At 39.5% G+C, this 19,257-nt stretch overlaps 1 protein-coding gene and 1 pseudogene across 2 annotated transcripts; one reads left to right on the forward strand and one right to left on the reverse strand.

Moving 5' to 3' along the window:
- Window positions 1-1,972: 1,972 nt before the first annotated feature.
- LOC101684486 (heterogeneous nuclear ribonucleoprotein C-like) lies at window positions 1,973-3,405 on the reverse strand. Of its 2 annotated transcripts, XM_045079419.1 has the most exons (3): window positions 3,266-3,405; window positions 2,866-3,219; window positions 1,973-2,826 (listed from the first exon to the last, which is right to left on the reverse strand). In XM_045079419.1, the coding sequence occupies exons 2-3, from the start codon at window positions 3,180-3,182 to the stop codon at window positions 2,262-2,264; spliced, it is 882 nt and encodes a 293-aa protein (XP_044935354.1). In that variant the 5' UTR covers window positions 3,183-3,219; window positions 3,266-3,405; the 3' UTR covers window positions 1,973-2,261. The 2 variants fall into 2 exon arrangements, with proteins under 2 accessions (XP_044935354.1, XP_044935353.1); XM_045079418.1 differs by having other exon boundaries at window positions 1,973-3,219.
- A 1,271-nt stretch (window positions 3,406-4,676) lies between these two features.
- On the forward strand, window positions 4,677-7,128 carry LOC101681351 (annotated as a pseudogene).
- Window positions 7,129-19,257: the final 12,129 nt, after the last annotated feature.

Below are 19,257 nucleotides of genomic sequence, written 5' to 3' on the forward strand. Positions count from 1 at the left end.
GATGTTTGATTTTAGGAGTGGAAAAGGAGCAGTAGAGTGTAGTAGTGGCCAGTAGGTTTAGAATATTTTAAAATTTTGAATTAATTTCTGAAATTCATATGTTGGAGGATTTCATACAAAATATTTACATTTCTGAGATTTGTATCTTCTCTTGAACAATTAGAAGAGCTGAAAACATTTGCTTTGCATCCCACATGTCAGTAGTCTGTCAAAACTCTTCAGATGGGCCATGTGTTACACAGTTTGTCTCAGTCTACACCTTGTCCCTTCAACCTTCTAGGTTACCTGTTTGACCCAGGTGGAAGCAAATAATAAAAGGCTTAAATCCATATTAAGTAATTCTGAAATTTTCATCTCTTTATGTGTATACACCTTTAAACATCAATTTTAGTTTCTTCAGTCTCTGTTGTCAATAAAACGGACACAGAAAGCTAACCGGTAACAAAGAAAAGTGATGAGAGTTCATAGTTTTTGAATCTCCAGGTAAGGAGAGCCAAGAACTTTCCTTTGCAGTCAAGAGAGGATACTGTTACAAAAATTGCCATGACCTGCTTTTTGCATTCATGACTGTGATAGGAAAACCATATTAAGTCCATGAGCTTATACAGATTTTTGTTTTTTAATGCTTCTTTCCTTTATGCACATATTTATCTAAAGATGTATAAGAATATTAAATATTAAATATTAAGAATATTAAACATTTTGGAAAAGATATACCAGTCAATGAAAGGACCTAGTTATTCAGATTAAATAGAGCAAAAACTTTTATACATGTGCTCTGGTCATGACAGGACTTCCCATGGTATGGAACTTGCCCTACCACCATGAACAATTAAAAAATTACAAAACTGAGACAGCAGGCAATCCAGGATGATGATCCCTTAGAAAATATAAGCCCAATGAATTCTCTGTCTCTAGATACAGTTTTCAAACAGTGTCATAGGGAGAAGGGACTCAAGCCTAGCACATGATAACTTACTGATTTGAGGAGATAGAGACTGGGGGGCTGAAGCAGCTTGGATTTGAAAACAGAGAAAAAAATGCTATGGAGAGCAACAGAGCTTCATGAACCTGCATAGGAGGTCCCTAAAGTCTTTGAATGAACACCTATCAGTGCATTTGTTTATGAAGCAAGAAAAAGAACATGTGTCATAAGAAGGCTATAAAATTAGAAACTTCAATAGCTAACACAAGGCAGAGAAATGACCAAATTCCACCTAGCCAGATTAAAGAGATCTTATTGAATACTTGGGGCAATTAGTAGAAACCTCAGAGGGGTCATGCCTCAATAACAAGGCTAAATTAGTCTGAGAGTAAAGTTCCGAAACCTGCCTTAACAAAATTGAAACAAAAAATCTTAAGAGGAGTAAGCTATCATTTCTGATTATTAAGACAAATTTCAAGACCAAAATCACCCACCACTTAACAGTATAATATTCACAATGTTCGGCATCAAAATTAGTAGATATGTGAAAAAACATGTGTGACCATAACCATGACCAGAGGATCAATCAACAGAAGCAGAGCCAGAAATGATAGAGATAATAGAACTAGTAGACAAGGACCTTAACATAGAATAAATATATTTTTTTTCTCCAAACTCCTGGTTTAATAAGGACTTGTTTATTTTGAGAAAAAAGGGTCCCAAACATCAGGCTGTTCACAAAAATAACCCACAGTATCAACTTTAGAAAACAAATCTTAAGACTATTACACTAATTATTTTTCTAGAAGATGCATATGACATGCCAACTCTCATTCACAAAAATACATTGTTATATTTGTGTTGAACAGCCCCACATAGCACTCTTATGTGGGGTATAACACACATACCTCTAACTCAAAGCTGCTCTCAGGTGCTACTCAACTAATGCGATTGCCTTTGCAGTTAGGGAAGCAACTACTGAGCTCATGTATGAATGGAAAGAACTGTACTCCCTGCATACCAAGAGATTATTTTGGAGACAGTTGATAAAAACCACACATCCTTTTTATTGTTAAGTCATAAAGAGGTATCAAAATTAAAAGCAAAAATTACAGGGTAAGACTTAACATAACTACTAGGAGCATCAAAGGAAGTGAAAATGGGACTAGGCGCAGGGCAATATGAATTAATGAACATGGGAAGGACAAGGATGGGGAGAACAGTGAGCATGTGCTGAAGAAGATACTAGGGGAGAGGATCTGGTGAAAATTTTGATCTTAGACAAGTGCCTAGGTAAAGAAATAATGGGACAAGATTTCTAAACCCCACTATGTGCTTAAGAGTCATCCTCGCCATTGGCGCTGTCTCTGTCATCCTCTCCTTCCTCAGCCTCTTTTTCATCATCCTTGATCAACTCCAGCTGGTCATCCCCCCGATCTTCATTATCATCATCATCCAGTAGGTCCCCCTCCTCAGCAGAGTCATCTGCACCCCCCTCAGACTCCATCTTCACATTAGTCTCATCTTTCTTCAGGGAGCTGCGGCTCTGCTCCTCTTCTGACTTATCATTCTTCATCTCTCCTTGTTTGCTCTGTTCTTTCTCAAATTTTTCCAGGCTTTCCAGTAGAGAATCCACTTTTTGTTTTATCTGGGTCAACTCCTTCTTAATGGTCTGAAGGTCATCACCTTTCAACTTTCCAGACTTGGAAGAAGATCCTCGCTGTCCACTCTTAGAATTGAAGCCACTTTTGCCTCTTCGTGAGGTGTTTCCTGATACACGCTGGCGTTTTGAAGGAACTACAGCCCGAGCAATAGGAAGAGGAGGAGGAACACGTGCTGGGTAACTATACATCCTGTCATAATAATCTCGTTGAAAGTCATAGTCCAAGTCAAAAGAGGAGCTGAGTAGAGGGGACGGAGAAGGGTGTTCTGGTACTGACCCGTACATCTCCGCTGCAGATCGTTTCACACCTGCTTTTCCTCGGTTCACTTTTGGCTCTGCAGCCAGATTAATATCTAAAACCTGGCCAGCAATCATTCTGCCATCCTCTCCTGCCACAGCAGCCCGGGCATTTCTCTCATTAACGTACTGAACAAAGGCAAAGCCCTTATGAACAGAGCAACCCACAATTTTTCCGTATTTTGAAAAGATCGCCTCCACATCAGATTTCTTGACCACAAGAGTATTGAGATTCCCAATGAATACACGGGAGTTCATGGAGCGAGGATCTGTCTTATTGGTGACATTGCTGGCCATTTTCTTTGATGTTAAGGTTCTTCACAAAGCTGAAAAACTCAAGCAAAGTTCCACTAACTTATATATTTCAAGTGATTTGTAACCAGGAGGGGGAAGGGAGAAGAGATTCGATTCTGAATCTCCTACTCCCGGGTTCTACGTGGAGAAGCCAACTGCTGCTCGAGGTCGACGACTCAGCCGCACCGCTTAGTCTTCGTCTCTTCACAAAATGGTCCCCGTGTCTTAGAATAAATATTTTTTAAGAATATAATAAAAGACATCAGGACGCCTGGGTGGCTCAGTTGGTTAAGCAACTGCCTTCAGCTCAGGTCATGATCCTGGAGTCCCAGGATCAAGTCCCACATCGGGCTCCCTGCTTGGCAGTGAGTCTGCTCTCCCTCTGAGCTCTCCACTCTCACACTCTGTCTCTTGAATAAATAAATAAACTTCTTTAAAAAAAAAAAAGAATATAATAAAAGACATGAACACAGTGAGGTCAGAAATGGAAGATATAACAAAACAAAATGGAAATTTTGTACATTAAAAATATGTCAGTCCTTGAAAAACAAGGTTTTGAACTCTGTGGTTCTGTGTCTATGTGGATTTTTTTTCAATAAATTCAATAGAGTGAAAATGTGCTTTCTCTTCTGTTTGATTTTCTTTCTTTCTTATCTTTTTTTTTTTAAGATTTTATTTATTTATTTGACAGAGAGAGAGAGATCACTAGTAGACAGAGAGGCAGGCAGAGAGAGAGGGGGGAAGCGGGGTCCCTGCTGAGCAGAGAGCCCAATGTGGGCTCCATTCCAGGACCCTGAGATCATGACCTGAGCCAAAGGCAGAGGCTTAACCCACTGAACCACCCAGGCACCCCACCTCATGATTTTCTTAATAACATTTTCTTTTCTTTAGCCACTTTATTGTAAGAATACAGTATACAATACATATGAGATAAAAACGTGTTATTCGACTATGTTATTGGTAAGGCTTCTGGTTAACAGTGGGCTATTACAGTTAAGTTTTTTGGAAGTTAAAAGTTACATATAGATTTTCAAATGTGTAGGAGATTGTTACTCCTCAACCCCTGCATTGTTCAATGGTCAACTGTAGATTTGAAATAAAAAATCTGCAGGATAGGTTTAATAGGATCTTAGGTGCTATGCTGCATATGAAAAATTAGTGACCTTGAGAACTTGGAAATATAAAATATTCAAATTGAAATACAGAGAGAAGAAAATGTGGAAAAAATACTAAATAGAGTTACAATGAGCTATGGAACAATATTGAGAAATCTAACATGCAGAGTGCCTGGGTGGCTCAGCCAGTTGAGCAGGTAACTTCCACTTGGGTCATGATCTCGGGGTCCTGGGATAGAGCCCCACATTGGGATCCCTGCTCAGTGCGGAGACTACTTCTCCTTCTGACTGCCTCTATGCCTACTTGTACTCTCTCTCTGTCAAATAAATAAAATATTTTAAAAAACCCTCCTTCTTCCCTCCCCCAGAAAAGAAATCTAACATGCATGTAATTGGAGTCCAAGAAGAGAATGAGACAGAAGAAAAATTTGGAGAAATGACGATAAAGAACTTTCCAAATTTGAAGAAATGTACAGACCCACAGATATAACAGTTAACAAATGGTAAGTAAAATAAACATTAAGAAAATATCAAGGCATATTATAATTAAAATGCTGAAAACCAGGGCACCTAGGTGGCATAGATGGTTGATTTTCTGACTCTTGGTCTTGACTCAGGTAGCGATCTCAGGGTTGTGAGATGGAGACCCGCGTCAGGCTCCATGCTCAGCACAGTCTGCTTGAGATTCTCTCTGCCCCTCCTGCTTGTGCTTTCTCTTTCTCTCTCTCTCTAAAATAAAATAAAATATGGGATGCCTCAGTGGCTCAGTTGGTTAGGCATCTGCCTTCAGCTCAGGTCATGATCTTAGGGTCCTGGGACTGAGTCCCACATCAGGCTCCTTGCTCAGTAGGAAGCTAGATCACATTATATGTAGTGAAACAAATATAAAGAAGACTGTAGATATACAGCATAACCAAGTCGGATCAATCCCAGGTATACAAGGCTGATTCAACATTCAAAACCAATTAATGTAATCTATCACATCAGGAGACTAAAAAAGAAAAACTGCATTATCACATCAATGGATACAGAAAAAGCATCTGACAAAATACAATACTCATTCATGATAAAAACTCTCAGAAACCTGGGAAGAGAAAGGAACTTCCTTAACTTGATAAAGAATATCTACAACAAATCTACAGCTCACAACATACTTAGCAATGAGAAACTAGAAGTTTTCCCACTAAGATCAGGTATAAAAAAAGGATGTTTCCTCCTCCATTCCTTTTTTTCTATTTTTAAAAAAGATTGTATTTATTTATTTTAGAAAGAGAGAGAGTGCACAAACAGGAGGGAGGGGCAGAGGGAGAAGCAGTCTCCCTGCTGAGCAGGAAGCCAGAGGGACTCTGGGATTGATGCCAGGACAATGAGATGGTGACCTGAGCTGAAGGGGATGTTTAACCCACTGAGATAGCCTGGCACCCCCCACCACTGCTGGAAGTTATAGCTAATTCAATAAGACAAAAAAAGGAAATAAAAGATACTCTGATTCAGTAGGAAGAAATAATTCTGTCTTCATAAATCACATGATCATCTGTTTAAAAAATTTGAAAGAATTGACAAAAACCCCTGGAATAAGTGGTTATAGCAAGTGGCTATATAGCAAGGTTACACAGTACAAGGTTAATATGCAAAAGTGAATTGCTTCCCATACACTAGCAATGAAAAAACGGAACTTGAAATTAAAAGTATAATGCCATTTACTTTAGCACTCAAAGAATGAAATACATCAGTATCAATCTAACAAACTATGTACAAGACATATTTGGAAAATTACAGAACTCTGATGAACAAAATCAGAGAACTAAATAAATGGAGATACATTTTCATGTTCATGGACAGCAAGATCAATATTGTGATGGTATCAGTTTAACCCAACTTGATCTATAGATTCTCTGCAACTCCATTCAGGTTCCCAGCAAGTTATTTTGTGGATATTGGCAGACTGATTCTAACATTTATATGGAGAAGCAAAAAACCCAGACATCCAACACAATAATGAAGGAGAAGAAGAAAGTCAAAGGACTGACACTATCTAATTTCAAAACTTACTAGAGCTCTTCCAACTGTGCTTGTCAGTAGGCTACCACCATGAGCCACAGAATTCTGGGGGTAGAGAAAAGGTAGCAGCTCAGTGTTCTACACCCACCGGAAGCTCTACCTGTCTGTGCACTGTGGACTTTGCAGAGTCGTCAAGCTACATCAAGGGCATCATGAAGAACATCATTCATGATCCAGGCTGGGGTGTGCCACTCACCAAGGTAGTTTTCTGAGATCCATACTGATTTAAGAAGTGGAGGGGGCTGTTCATGGTCACCAAGGTCATCCATACCAGCCAGTTCATTTACTGTGGCAAGATGAACCAGCTCAACACAGGCAATGTACTCCTGGTGGGCAAATATGCCTGATGGCATCATTATATGTTTCTGGAGGAGAAGACTGGTGACTGGAGCAAGTTGGCCTGAGCCTCTGGAAGAAATACTGCTGTCATTTCTCACAACCCTAAGACCAAGAAGACCCACGTGAAGCTGCCCTTTTGGTTCAAAGGAGGTTTATTCTTCAGCCAAGAGAAGCTATGGTTGGTGTGGTGGCTGGAAGTGGTAGCACTGACAAGGCCATTCTGAAAGTTAGCTGAGAGGAATTGCTGGCCACACATGTGGGCCATGGCTATGAAACCGGTGGAGCATCCTTTCAGAGGGGGTAGCCATCAGCACATTGGTAAACCCTTTACTATCCACAGAGATGCTCCTGTTGGCCACAAAGTGGGTCTTATTGCTGCCTGCCAGAACAGGGGTCCCTGGGAAACCAAGACTGTGCAGGAGAAAGAAAATTAGGCTAAAGGACTTAATAAAGTCTATCTTTCTGCCACTAAACAAAAACAAAAACAAAAACAAACTACAACAACAAGAAAACCAACTTACCAGAAAGCTACAGTAATCAAGACAGTATGGTATTGATAAAAGAATAGACAAATAGACTACTACAACAAAATACAGAGCTTGGAAACAGACCCACATAAACAGAGTCAACATCTTTGACAAAGGAGAAAAGGCTGTACAATGGAGCAAAGACAGTCTTTTCAACAAATGGTGCTAGAACAACTGGACACCCACATGGGGAAAAAAAAAAAAAAAAGAATCCAGACACCGAGCTTACACCCTTCACAAAAATTAACTCAGAATGGGGCGCCTGGGTGGCTCAGTGGGTTAAGCCGCTGCCTTCGGCTCAGGTCATGATCCCAGGGTCCTGGGATCGAGCCCCACATCGGGCTTTCTGCTCAGCTGGGAGCCTGCTTCCTCTTCTCTCTCTCTGCCTGCCTCTCTGCCTACTTGTGATCTTTCTCTGTCAAATAAATAAATAAAATCTTAAAAAAAATTAACTCAGAATGGATCACAGGCCTAAATGGAAAATGCAAAACTACAAAACTTCTAGAAGATAGCATTAGAAAAAACCTAGATGTCTTTGGGTATGATGATGACTTTTTAGATGCAACACCAAAGGCATGATCTGTGTAAGAAATAATTGATAAGCTGGGCTCCATTAAAATAAAAAATTTCTGTTCTGTGAAAGACAATGTCAAGAGAATGAGAAGATAAGTCATAGACTAAGAGAAAATACTTGCAAAGAATCCATCTGATAAAAGACCATTATCAAAAATACACAAAGAATTCTTAAAACTCAATAAGAGGGGCACCTGGGTGGCTCAGTGGGTTAAGCCTCTGCCTTCGGCTCAGGTCATGATCCCAGGGTCCTGGGATCGAGCCCCACATCGGGCTCTCTGCTCTGCAGGGAGCCTGCTTCCTCCTCTCTCTGCCTGCCTCTCTGCCTACTTGTGATCTCTGTCAGATTAAAAAAAAAAAAAATCTTTAAAAAAAAAAACTCAATAAGAAAACAAACAACTTGACTAAAAAATGGGGCAAAATCCTTAACAGACACTCACTAAAGAAGATGTACAGATGTTAAATAAGCATATGAAAAGATGCTCACATCATATGTCATCAGTGAAATTGAAATTTAAACAACAATGACATACAATTACACATCTATGATAATGGCCAAAATCCAGGATACTGACAATACCAAATGCTAATAAAGATGTATAGCAATAGAAACTCTTCTTCTTCTTCTTCTTCTTCTTTTTAAAGATTTTATTTATTTTTCAGAGAGAGAAATAGCACAAGCAGGGGAGTAGCAGGCAGAGGGAGAAGCAGGTTCCCCGCTGAACTGAACAAGGAGCCCCATGTGGGACTCCATCCCAGGACCTTGGGATCATGGCCTGAGCCGAAGGCAGATGCTTAACCAACTGAGCCACCAGGTGTCCCATAATAGAAACTCTTAATTCATTGTTAGTAGGAATGCAAAATGGTACAGCCACTTTGGAAGACAGTTTGACAGTTTCTTATAAAATTAAACATACTCTTACCATAAGATCCAGCAATTACACCTTTTGGTATTTGTCCAAAGAAGTTGAAAACTTATGTTCACACAAAAACCTGCACATGATGTTTATAGCAGCTTTAATCATTATTGCCAAAACGTGGAAGCAAACAAAATGTCTTTTAGTAGGTGAAAGTATAAATGAACTATGGTATATCCAGACAATGGAATATCATTCAGTGCCAAAAAAATGAGCTATCGAGCCATGAAAAGACATGGAGGGAACTTCAGTGCCTATTATTAAGTGAAAGAATTCAATCTGAAAAGGCTGTATACTGGATGGTTGCAGTTACGTCATTGCAGAAAAAAACAAAACTGTGGAGACAGTAGAAAGATGAGTGGTTTCTAGAAGTGGGGATGGAGGGAAGGATGAGTAGACAGAGCATGGTGGGGATTTTTAGGACATTAAAAACATTCTGCATAATACTCCATAATAACCGATACATGTCATTATGCAGTTGTCTAAATGCATAGAATGTATACTACCAGGTTAGAATGTGAAGGCTCATCAGTCATAACAAATACACTACTTTTGATAACAAAGGAGACTATGCATTTGTGTGGGCAGAGGACATATACAAAATCTCTGTACCTTCCTCTCAATTTTGTTATGAACCTGAAACTACTTTTTATTTTTTAAAGATTTATTTATTTGGCAGCGTGAGATCACAAGTAGGCAGAGAGGCAGGCAGGGAGAGAGAGGAGGAAGCAAGTTCCCTGCTGAGCAGAGAGCCCTATGCGGGACTCGATCCCAGGACCCTGAGATCATGACCTGAGCCGAAGGCAGAAACCTAACCCACTGAGCCACCCAGGTCCCCCACTACTCTCTCTTTTTTTTTATAGACAGCATTTTTTTCTTATTAACATATAATGTATTATTTGCTTCAGGGGTACAGGTCTGTGAATCATTAGTCTTACATAATTCACTGCACTCACCGTAGCACATACCCTCCCCACGACTCCCCAGCAACCCTCAGTTTGTTTCATGAAATTAAGAGTATCTTATGCTTTGTCTCTCTCTCTGGTCCCATCTTGTTTCATTTTTTCCCCTCCCTCCCCTGCCACAACTCTCCCTCCCATCCCCCCCAATTCCTCATTTCAGAGAAATCATATGATAATTGTCTTTCCCTGATTGACTTACTTGAACTTGAACCTATTCTTTAAAAAAAAGTCATAGGGACGCTTGGGTGGCTCAGTCTTTAGCCATCTTTCTTTCTCTGGGGTGGTGATGGAATTGAGCTCCAACTCTGACTGGGGCTCCCTGCTCAGCGGGAAGCCTGGTTCTCCCTCTTCCATTCCCCCTGCTTGTATTGTTGCTCTCATTGTCTTCTCTTGCTCTCTCTCTGTCAAATAAATAAATAAATTTCTTAAAAAAAAAGTCACAAAAAATGAAAAGGGGGCACCTGGGTGGGTCAGCCAGTTAAATGGCTGTCTGCAGCTCAGGTCATGGTCCCTGGGTCCTGGGATTAAGCCCTGGGGTCATCCGGGCTCCCTGCTCAGCGGGGAGTCTGCTTCTTCCTCTCCTCCCTAATTGTGCTCTCCCGTACTACTTCCGTTGCTATCTCTGTCTCTCTCTCAAATTAAAAAAAAATCCTAAAAAAAGAGAATTTTTAGAGTGGACATGTGTGATATTGCAATTTAAAATAATAATGTAATTGGTTTTCTATCTTTTCAATCACAGAACTCCTACATCCTTTGGAATTTCCTAAGTGTGGAAAAAGACAAGGTGTCTTTTGTTATGTTAATTGACTTTTGGAAAGCCCTAAAAATGGGGGTTGGCAGCCAATGGGGACAACCATGTGATTAGAGGGTTGGACCTTTCAGTCTCTAAGGAAGCTTCTATTAACACTCAAAAGACAGGAGCCCAAAGAGCTCCCGGTTGGTGAATTCAAGGAGGTGTTGGGAGAGCTCCCTGGTTGAAAGGGCTTAGGAGCCAGGCCATACCCACAACTTGCCCTAGGCATCTGTTCCATCTGCTGTTCCTGAATTACATCCTGTTGTAACAGATCAGTGATCTAGCAAGTAAATTGTTTCTCTCAGATGTGTGAAATGCTTTAGCAAATTAGTTGAACACAAAGAGGAGGTCCTGGGAAATTTTGATTTATAGCCAGTTGGTCAGAAGCCCAGGTAACAACCTGGGCTTGCAGGTAACAACCTGGGCTTGCAACTGGCATTAAAGTTGGGTGAGTGGTGGGCAGTCTTGTTAGGACTGAACTCTCAACCTATAGAATCTGATGCTATCTCCAGGTAGATAGTATCAGAATAGAGTTAAATCGTAGGACAGCCAGCTGGTATCTGAGAATTGCTCGTTGGTGTGGCATCTACCCCCTGCCCCCATATTGAAATTGGTACCAATTTAACATGGTTCAGAACAGCAGTGTTAGGAGTTAGTAAAAGATGAATTAATATACTATATCCCCAATTTGTTTCATAGTATAGAGAGATATGGTTGTACTGTGAAAAAGTGGTTCCTTAGGCAAAAATTTTGAGAAATGGTTCATATGTAACCCCTACCTGGAAATCCCCACTGTATGTCTGGGTCTAAGTTCTAAGTTCTAAATTCTGCAGAAAAGAGCTTAGCTTCATTTAAACCAGTGGTTTTCAAGCTTAAATGTGGAATCTACCACTCACACCAAAGACTGATAAACATGTTCTGAGAATGCTTTACAGAAGCCACTTTGCAAAATATGCACTTAAGTATTGCTAAACTGTATAAAGGGCCTATCAAAATTAGACAAGGTAGGCAGTATGATAGACTGTGTAGGTGGGTGTGTAACAGACTCTGTCAGCATCATGTGTAAGCAAGTGTAAGCAATCCCAAAGTGGGAATGGTCACCTGTAAAATGAAAATGTCACTACCCCTTAGTGTCCATGGAATTGAAACAGGGTAGAGAGACGAACTAGATACTAACGGGAAGCAGGAAAGCAGGGAGGCTGGTGGCCTTTATGAAGATGGAGAGCAGGTTTGGTAGAAAGGAGGGAGTGGGGAAGGTAGAAAGACATGGACAGAGGGAATTTTGAGAGTTTGAGATCAGAAAGTAGTAACACTCTGAGTCCCATTCTTTAAAGTCCACTGGGATTTTTAAAAGCATTGAAGTTGTTTATTTCAATACGCTATCAAAAATCATTTCTGTTGTCATTTTTATAGGGATGACTAGAAGTTTGCTGTAGAGACAGATTAGGTGGTTTTCAATGTGTGTTTGTTGTTGCTGTATCTTTAGCAAAGACCAAATGACATCTAGTCTGAGGAGGCTGACAGCAAACCTTAAATTATTTTGCAATGTAGGATCTGTGTATCTATAGACTGAGGACAATTGCTCATTACTCATATTGATTTATATCAGGCAGTGCAGTGAACATACAATTAATAGTTGACTTCATTGGCAGCCAGCTGTTAGTGCCATAATTTACTATGAGAATGGTTCGGTCCGGGGATGAACAAGAATTATACTGGGAACTGTATTTTTTAGCATTTTAAAGGTCAAACTCAACTCTTATTAATTTAGTCAGAGGTTTTGGTTGATTAAAAAAAAGATTTTTGCTGATGCAGGTTCTCTCACATGCTAATGTGAGACTAAGCTTAGGAAAAGTCTCTTATTCTTTGATTAAAAGTTGCCTTTGATTTTAATGGCTAATGAAAGCGAGATTTGGAGTAGGTGCAAAATATCTGTATACACTCATGTAGAAGCTTTCAGAGTCTCAGAAATTCTGAAGTCCTATCATAGCAGTCATTTGGCAGCACTAAATATTTTTTGTTTCGTTTAAGAAACACTTAAAGCTACATCAAAGAGATGATAATAGCACAGGTGTGGCTAAAGTTAAAAATCACAAGCAGAGGTTTTCTGTGACCATCCTAATACTTAAAAAAAAAAATCATATTTATTGTGTGCTTACTATGTGTCAACTTGTCAAGCCAAGTGCTCTACCTGTGCGAACCCTTTCAATTCTTTTTTTTTTTTTTTTTTTAAGATTTTATTTATTTGTCAGAGAGAGCGAGCGAGAGCGAGCACAGGCAGACAGAGTGGAAGGCAGAGTCAGACGGAGAAGCAGGCTCCCTGCGGAGCAAGGAGCCCGATGTGGGACTCGATCCCAGGATGCTGGGATCATGACCTGAGCCGAAGGCAGCTGCTTAACCAACTGAGCCACCCAGGCGTCCCAACTTTCAATTCTTAAAAACAGTTCTGTGAAGTGTTCTTATTACGACTTCTGTTTTAGATGGAAAGAAACTGAAGCTTGTGGAAGGCAAAATCATACTACTTGTGAATGGAAGAACATGAATTAGAATCTAGGCAGCCTCACTCTAATTTCTGTGCAGAAGGAAGTTTGAGGAAGCAGCCATTTGAGTGTTTATCAAGTAGGGTTTCTGCCCACTCTTTAAGAATCTAAGACTTAAGCATCGCTCAGAGTATAAAATCTCTGGAAGCAGATGACCTGGGTTCAAACCCCAGTTTTTCCATTTCTTGGCTGTTTAACCTCTGGGAGGTTTCCCCAGTTGTAAAATAGGCATTATAAAAATATATATGTTTTATGGGTTTATTTTTTAAAGATTAAATGAGGTAGCACATGGACAGTGCTTAGTAATATGCCCAGAACACAGAAAATTCTTAATAAATTTAGCCTAAAATTTATTATTAATTTTGTGAATGCACACCAATGACATATATAAGAAAGAACACCATATACAGTCCACACTGTAAGTTCTTTCAAAGATGGGATTGGACAGGGCATTTAATGACAGGTCACACACTATACCATTTTTGGGCATTTATTATTGTATAAAAGTACTATATGGCTCCTTCTGGGACAATCTGAGCATTTTAATGGTCATAATGATTTTTACCCTTTGAATTAAACAGGTGTTCATGAGACCACATTGATATAAACAAATGGGAAAAAGGAAAACTTCATTAGAGTAGAATGCCAAATGACACAAAAGGAATGATGGAGTTAGAAAATCACCATTTGCCCAATGTCATGGTAATATTGATTCCTGCTAGAATCATCAATACATGTTACAACTAGTTGGTAAAAGTCTAATGCTGAACAGGATATTCACGTAGCCTCATAGTATCTTTCTACAAAGTTGTTACTAATCTTGCTGGAAAAGTAGCTATTTGTAGTGGAGAAACCGAGTGATGAAAGTTCGTGTCACAGTAATGATGCAGACAAACATCGTATACTGCTTAATATGATGCACTGAAGGGAATAAACACTACTGCAACATAATAGAGCTTTAATCTAATCATGAGGAATTCTTGGATAAAACCAAATTGAGAGGGCTTCTTCAAATTAATTTGCCAGCTTCATTAAAAATAGTCTGGTAAAGAAAGAAAAATAGTTGGAGGAACTATTGCAGATTAATGAGACTAAAGAGACATGGCAGCTAAATGTAATGTGTGATACCTGATCAGAGATTTTTTTTCCCTATAAAGAGCATTATTGGGATGATAGGTAAAATATGAATAACTTCTGCAGATTACATATTAACATTGAATTAATATTATTTTCTGGGTTCTGATACTTGGTTACACCAGAGAATTTCTTTGCTCTTAGGAAACACACACCAAATTATTTATTTGAAAGGGACAATAAGTTATATTTAAGACCTGTGTCTAAGTTACAATGTTCCATGGGAATTGGATAAGCAGATCTTGAACTTAGGCTTTGGAGTCATTGGAATACAGGTGTTTTGAAACCATAGAAATGGATGAGATTTCCTGGGTAGCAAGAATATTGGGTAAAGAAAGTAAAACTGGGAATTTCATTGCTCCAAAGTCTTGTTAACTAGATATATTTTGTGCTTCCATTCTTCCTTTTCTCCATTTTAGGCTCAGGATTATTTAACAGGAGAAACGGGTTGTGGGACTGGAGGACGTTCAGTCTCTCAGATTGGAGTTGTGTCTGCTCTGATTTTGGTTTTAGAAACAGTAGTAGTTACTACGAAGCCATCCAGAATGGTATTGTTTCCTGATTTCAGATTGGAGGGTGCCACAATCAGGAAAGAAAAGATCAGAGCTTTTAACATTTTACTACACTGAGAAGAGACAATCTATTTTTATTGAGTAGGTGGAAGAATCACATGAGAAAACTGAATGATTCACACTGTGGTCTAAAAATCATTGTAACCAAGAGCCTAACAACAGTCTGGCTCGGCACGAACAGAACGGGGCCAAGACAAATACCACCATCCCCCTGTCTTCTCTTCCAAGTGTAGGAGGACTCAGGAAAAAAAGGTGAATATGTGCAGAAAGGAAAACTCTGTTTTTACTTATCCAGAAATAGTTATGATACCAGGCAACAGTAAGATATTCCAAACTCCACCAGTTTAAAATTCCAAATGCCTTCATTGTTTGATTGAGACTGCCTTTCCATTACACTGCCCCTTAGGCACTTTTGATACCTGGCTAAAGGGAAGTTGATTCGGGAAATCATTTAGTTTGAATTTAATGGGATACATGTTGAGATTCAGAGTAGCTTCCATGCATAGCTGAGTTATTCCTAGCAGTCCTGGGATAGGAAAGGATTCCGGGGATACTTCGACAGTCTATTACATGGATATATATACTTGGTGATGGGATGGCACAAGGCCAGTGATCTTATGTCAGTTTGACCCATCCTACAGACCCTGCCTCAGGAGATATGTGGGTAAGGAGGGAGAGAGAAGAGTTAAAACGTGCAGAACCAGAAGCCAGTTTATGGAAATTCTTCCAATCATCAGTTATGTAGAAGTCTAAGTGGGAATCTGGTTCTCATCAATGCCCAATCAAAGTGGAAGTTCTTCCTTGTCAGAACTGTATTCAGTAATACAGTGCTTACAATTATAAACACACCATGACATATATTTTTTCTTTCTGATGGGAATTGTGAAAAATAGTTTTTCACAGAACTCTTGTTTACTCAGATACAAACTGTAGCAGAACTTCAGGCAGCAGGTACCTATCTGTGTTTTATGCACCTGCCATTGATTGGATCATGTCTTAGCATATGTCAGGCATCTTGTTCTGACAAAGTCTGTTGGTTTCAGATTAAATGGCACACAAAACAACTATCAGTGAAATAGCCTGATGCTTTTAAAGTATTGCAAAAAAAAAATATTGGCTCAATAAACGTATACAGTTAAAAAAAAAAAGAGGTCCAGCAGTTTTTATTAGTGTGATTCCTCGATAATTTATACTTTGGGTTTCTGTGTATGTGTTGGTTTGTAAACTGGTTCCCCCTCTACAGAAGGCAAGGAGAGAGAGAGGAAAGAGGCGGACCAGTCCAGTTTGGTAGGTGGCAGGTTTAATGTGGAGGGAACTACTTACCAGGCTTGTTTTGGGTGGCGGCAAGAGGAGCAGATCTCCGCACCCGCCTGCCAGAATCGTAAACGTTTATACAGAGGCCTGAACCAGGGGTTCAGTCACGTATACCGTACAGATGGTCTGAGCAACACATTACTCTCTCAGGGCTGCATCCTTGGAAACGATCCCCACTGTGGGAATGGTGGGCAGAACATCCATTCCAAGGACAGGGGATGCGGTGAGGAGACTCTGCCCAGGTCCAGCTCGAGGCTCAGCCAGAGGTTACGTCTTCTCTGAGACCTCCTCAATCAGTACGATGGATGTCTTTTCTTCCACTAAACGGTAGTCTCCCCTTAGGCATGGTTGCAGCTCTGCCTTCCGCACTTTCGATGATGACCCGCTGCCGACGTGGGAGGAAGCGGATGATTCTGACGAATCGGCGGAAAGCCAATAGTGGCCTAACTCTGCGTCAGGATGAGACGTCACTCCCCTCGCTTCGTCTCATCAGGTAGGCTTTTTTTTCCTTCTCAGGTGAGCCCAAGAAGTGTGAGTACCACAAGTTATTTTGCGAGAACACATTCATATAACTTTTATTACAGTACATTGTTATAATTATCCTATTTTATTATTAGTCGTTGTTAAGCTCTTCCTGTGCCTCCTTTATCAATTAGACTTTATCATAGGTATGCGGTACAGAAAGGAACATAGTGTATTTACTTGCTCAGCTCTCTGGTTTCAGGCATCCACTGGGGATCTTGGAATGCCTGCTCTGTGGAAAAGGGGAATACTATAATCAGCTGTTTATTGTTAGTACATAGGCAATACTAATTTTAAAAATATCTCGTTACTTTAGCAAACTCTCACACTGGTGTTATCATTCTTTTTAATTGATTTTCTTAGGTTTTGGAAGTATTCACACTGTTGTTAAATTTGTAAATAGTAGTAATTTTGCTTTCCACTTCTGACTTTCAAATAGTTATAATATTTATCTCTCTTTCACACACAACTCAATTATTGGTGGTGACAAGGATAGATTTACTTAAAACTTAAAAGTAATTTTAGCCCAATTTGTAAAGTTTTTACCAAAATCTTTTATAATAAGTAAACAGCACTTGATTATTTTGTCTTTCACCTCATTTTATTTTCTAAGCCTAAGATAGGTTTCTTTTTTTCTTTCTTTCTTTTTTCCTTTAGAATTTTGGACAGAAGAGATAGAAAGTCAGGATCAAAATCATAGAGAGACAGAGTCAGCAGTGGAATGTGGCACTGTGCTTTTATCTCATAGTGCATTATTTTCTTTGTTGTATTGAGTTATTCATGAATATGTCTTCTTTTTCTTACCAGACTCTGAGATTTTCAGACTCGTTTCATATGTTTCTCTCCTGTTCCTGCTCTGTCCTGCAAAACATTTTGTACAAATAATGGGTTTATTGAATGGACTTTGCTTTTTTCCAACTGCTGCCATTTACCGTGTTTTTCCTTCCTTGTCCCTTGCCATCTTGCATAGCCTTTTAAAAAAATGTTTTCAAGTTTTAACTAATCAATTAATTAATATTATTATTTTAGTATTGTTCAATTATAAGAACACTGATTTTTAGTAAACCTAGTCTGATATACACTAGAACTTTCATTTTACATCCAGTCCCAAACTTGCCCATTTCTTCTTGCTCAGGACTGGTTTGTGGCATAGGCACCTGAGTGAGAAGAGAGACTGGCATATTATTTCACTGTTTGTCCTGGCCCTGTCCCTCCAGCTCTAATCCTGGTGCTGCCACTGCTGCTTCTGTGTTTGGATGGGGAGAAAAGAAGAAAGATAAAAGGAGCACAGGTAGGGGTAAGGGTTTGGTGGTATAATTTTGTCATGATGTCCTGGAGTATCTGGACCCACATACTGGGTCTCTCCTGGGGTGCGTTATGGGCTCTTTGGAAGCCTCCTGCAGGCTATCTACCCATTTTTCTGATGGGAAGTAAGTATTTCCAGGCATTGTTCATGTAGCCTTCCCTTCAATTCTTGCTCCCAAGTTTAACTCCTGCAGGAGCCTCTTCTGGAATCTGCTCACCCAAAGAGGCCACAAATAAACCCAACTTCCTTTGATGCCATCCACTTTGATTATAGGAAATATAAAACTTTTCTCATGTAAATCCCTAAGAGTGTAGTTTGTCCAATTGCTGCTTCCCTTCCTTTCCTTGCTGAGGTTGCATGTGTTGATTGCTTTTTCCCTTCCAAATTTGCCAGGTAAAAAACAGATATCAGTCTAAACGTGCAATTGCTTAAATATGCTGATTTCTTCTTAGAATTTTCTCAGTGGGCTTTCTTTTACCCTTGTGTCACGGCTGAGGCTAAAAATAATTGTACCTGGTAAAGGTCTCTCTGAGTGAGAGTAGGTTGTTCTAGTGATAGGGCTTTGATAGTACTGGTTGATAACAGCCTTGTAGTAAGGCTGGCCTTGTTATGATTGTTTCCTCTTTTTAGATTATGAGGGTACTTATTGCCTCTTCCTTTTAACTTTGGGGCTTCAGTTAAATTTTATGACTACAGAGATTAACCTCTTGGATATTCTATATACAGTATTCATTCAATCAATATTAAAGTTTAATTATTGGTTGATTATGAATCAGAAGGTAAAATCTGTAGACAAATTTTGGTAGTAACTAAATTAAAACGGAAGTTTTGGTATGGAATTTGATTTTTCTTGAGTAATAAGTTTATGTCTTTGTACTCCTTATTTTTATTAGAAAACTTGAAGTGACTTTAGGGGACTTCAGCTCTGTATTGAGGATACTAAAAGGTAAATCAGGGCATATTAACTTTTCTTTCCTTTTTTTTTAGTTTAGTTGAATATGCATCAATTCAAATTGGGTAGTACCAAACCAAGGGTGGTTAGGAGCACTTCCCTAAGAGGAGCTAGGGGAAGCAAAGCAAGAAAGTTACTTTTGGGAAAGTCTGGTTGACTGTTTGTGACTGGTTGTTCTTAGGTTTCATTTTCTTGAATTGGAGTACTTTGATTCTGGCTTAAGTTTTGGTTTGCTTATGTAGACCTACCAAAGCGTCAGAGCCATCTCAGTCCAATGGCTTCCTTGTTCGATTACATTAACAAAAATTTGCACATGTGAAAACAAGCTGAGAATAAAGCTCAGCTCATGAGACTCACACTGAGTCTCATGGTCTATACAAGCTAAGTGAGTTGCTGCAGCTTACTCCCTCAAAAAAGTTTGATTCGAGTGCTTGCTTTAGCAAAACTTTAA

The sequence above is a fragment of the Mustela putorius genome, unplaced genomic scaffold (genome assembly GCF_011764305.1).
Source record: "Mustela putorius furo isolate JIRA1106 unplaced genomic scaffold, ASM1176430v1.1 tig00000382_pilon_pilon_pilon, whole genome shotgun sequence".
Lineage (NCBI taxonomy): Eukaryota > Metazoa > Chordata > Mammalia > Carnivora > Mustelidae > Mustela > Mustela putorius.

Bases quoted from the DNA above. Each gene is read 5' to 3' on its own strand.
- LOC101684486 (XM_045079418.1), bottom strand. From the start codon at position 3,182: ATGGCCAGCAATGTCACCAATAAGACAGATCCTCGCTCCATGAACTCC.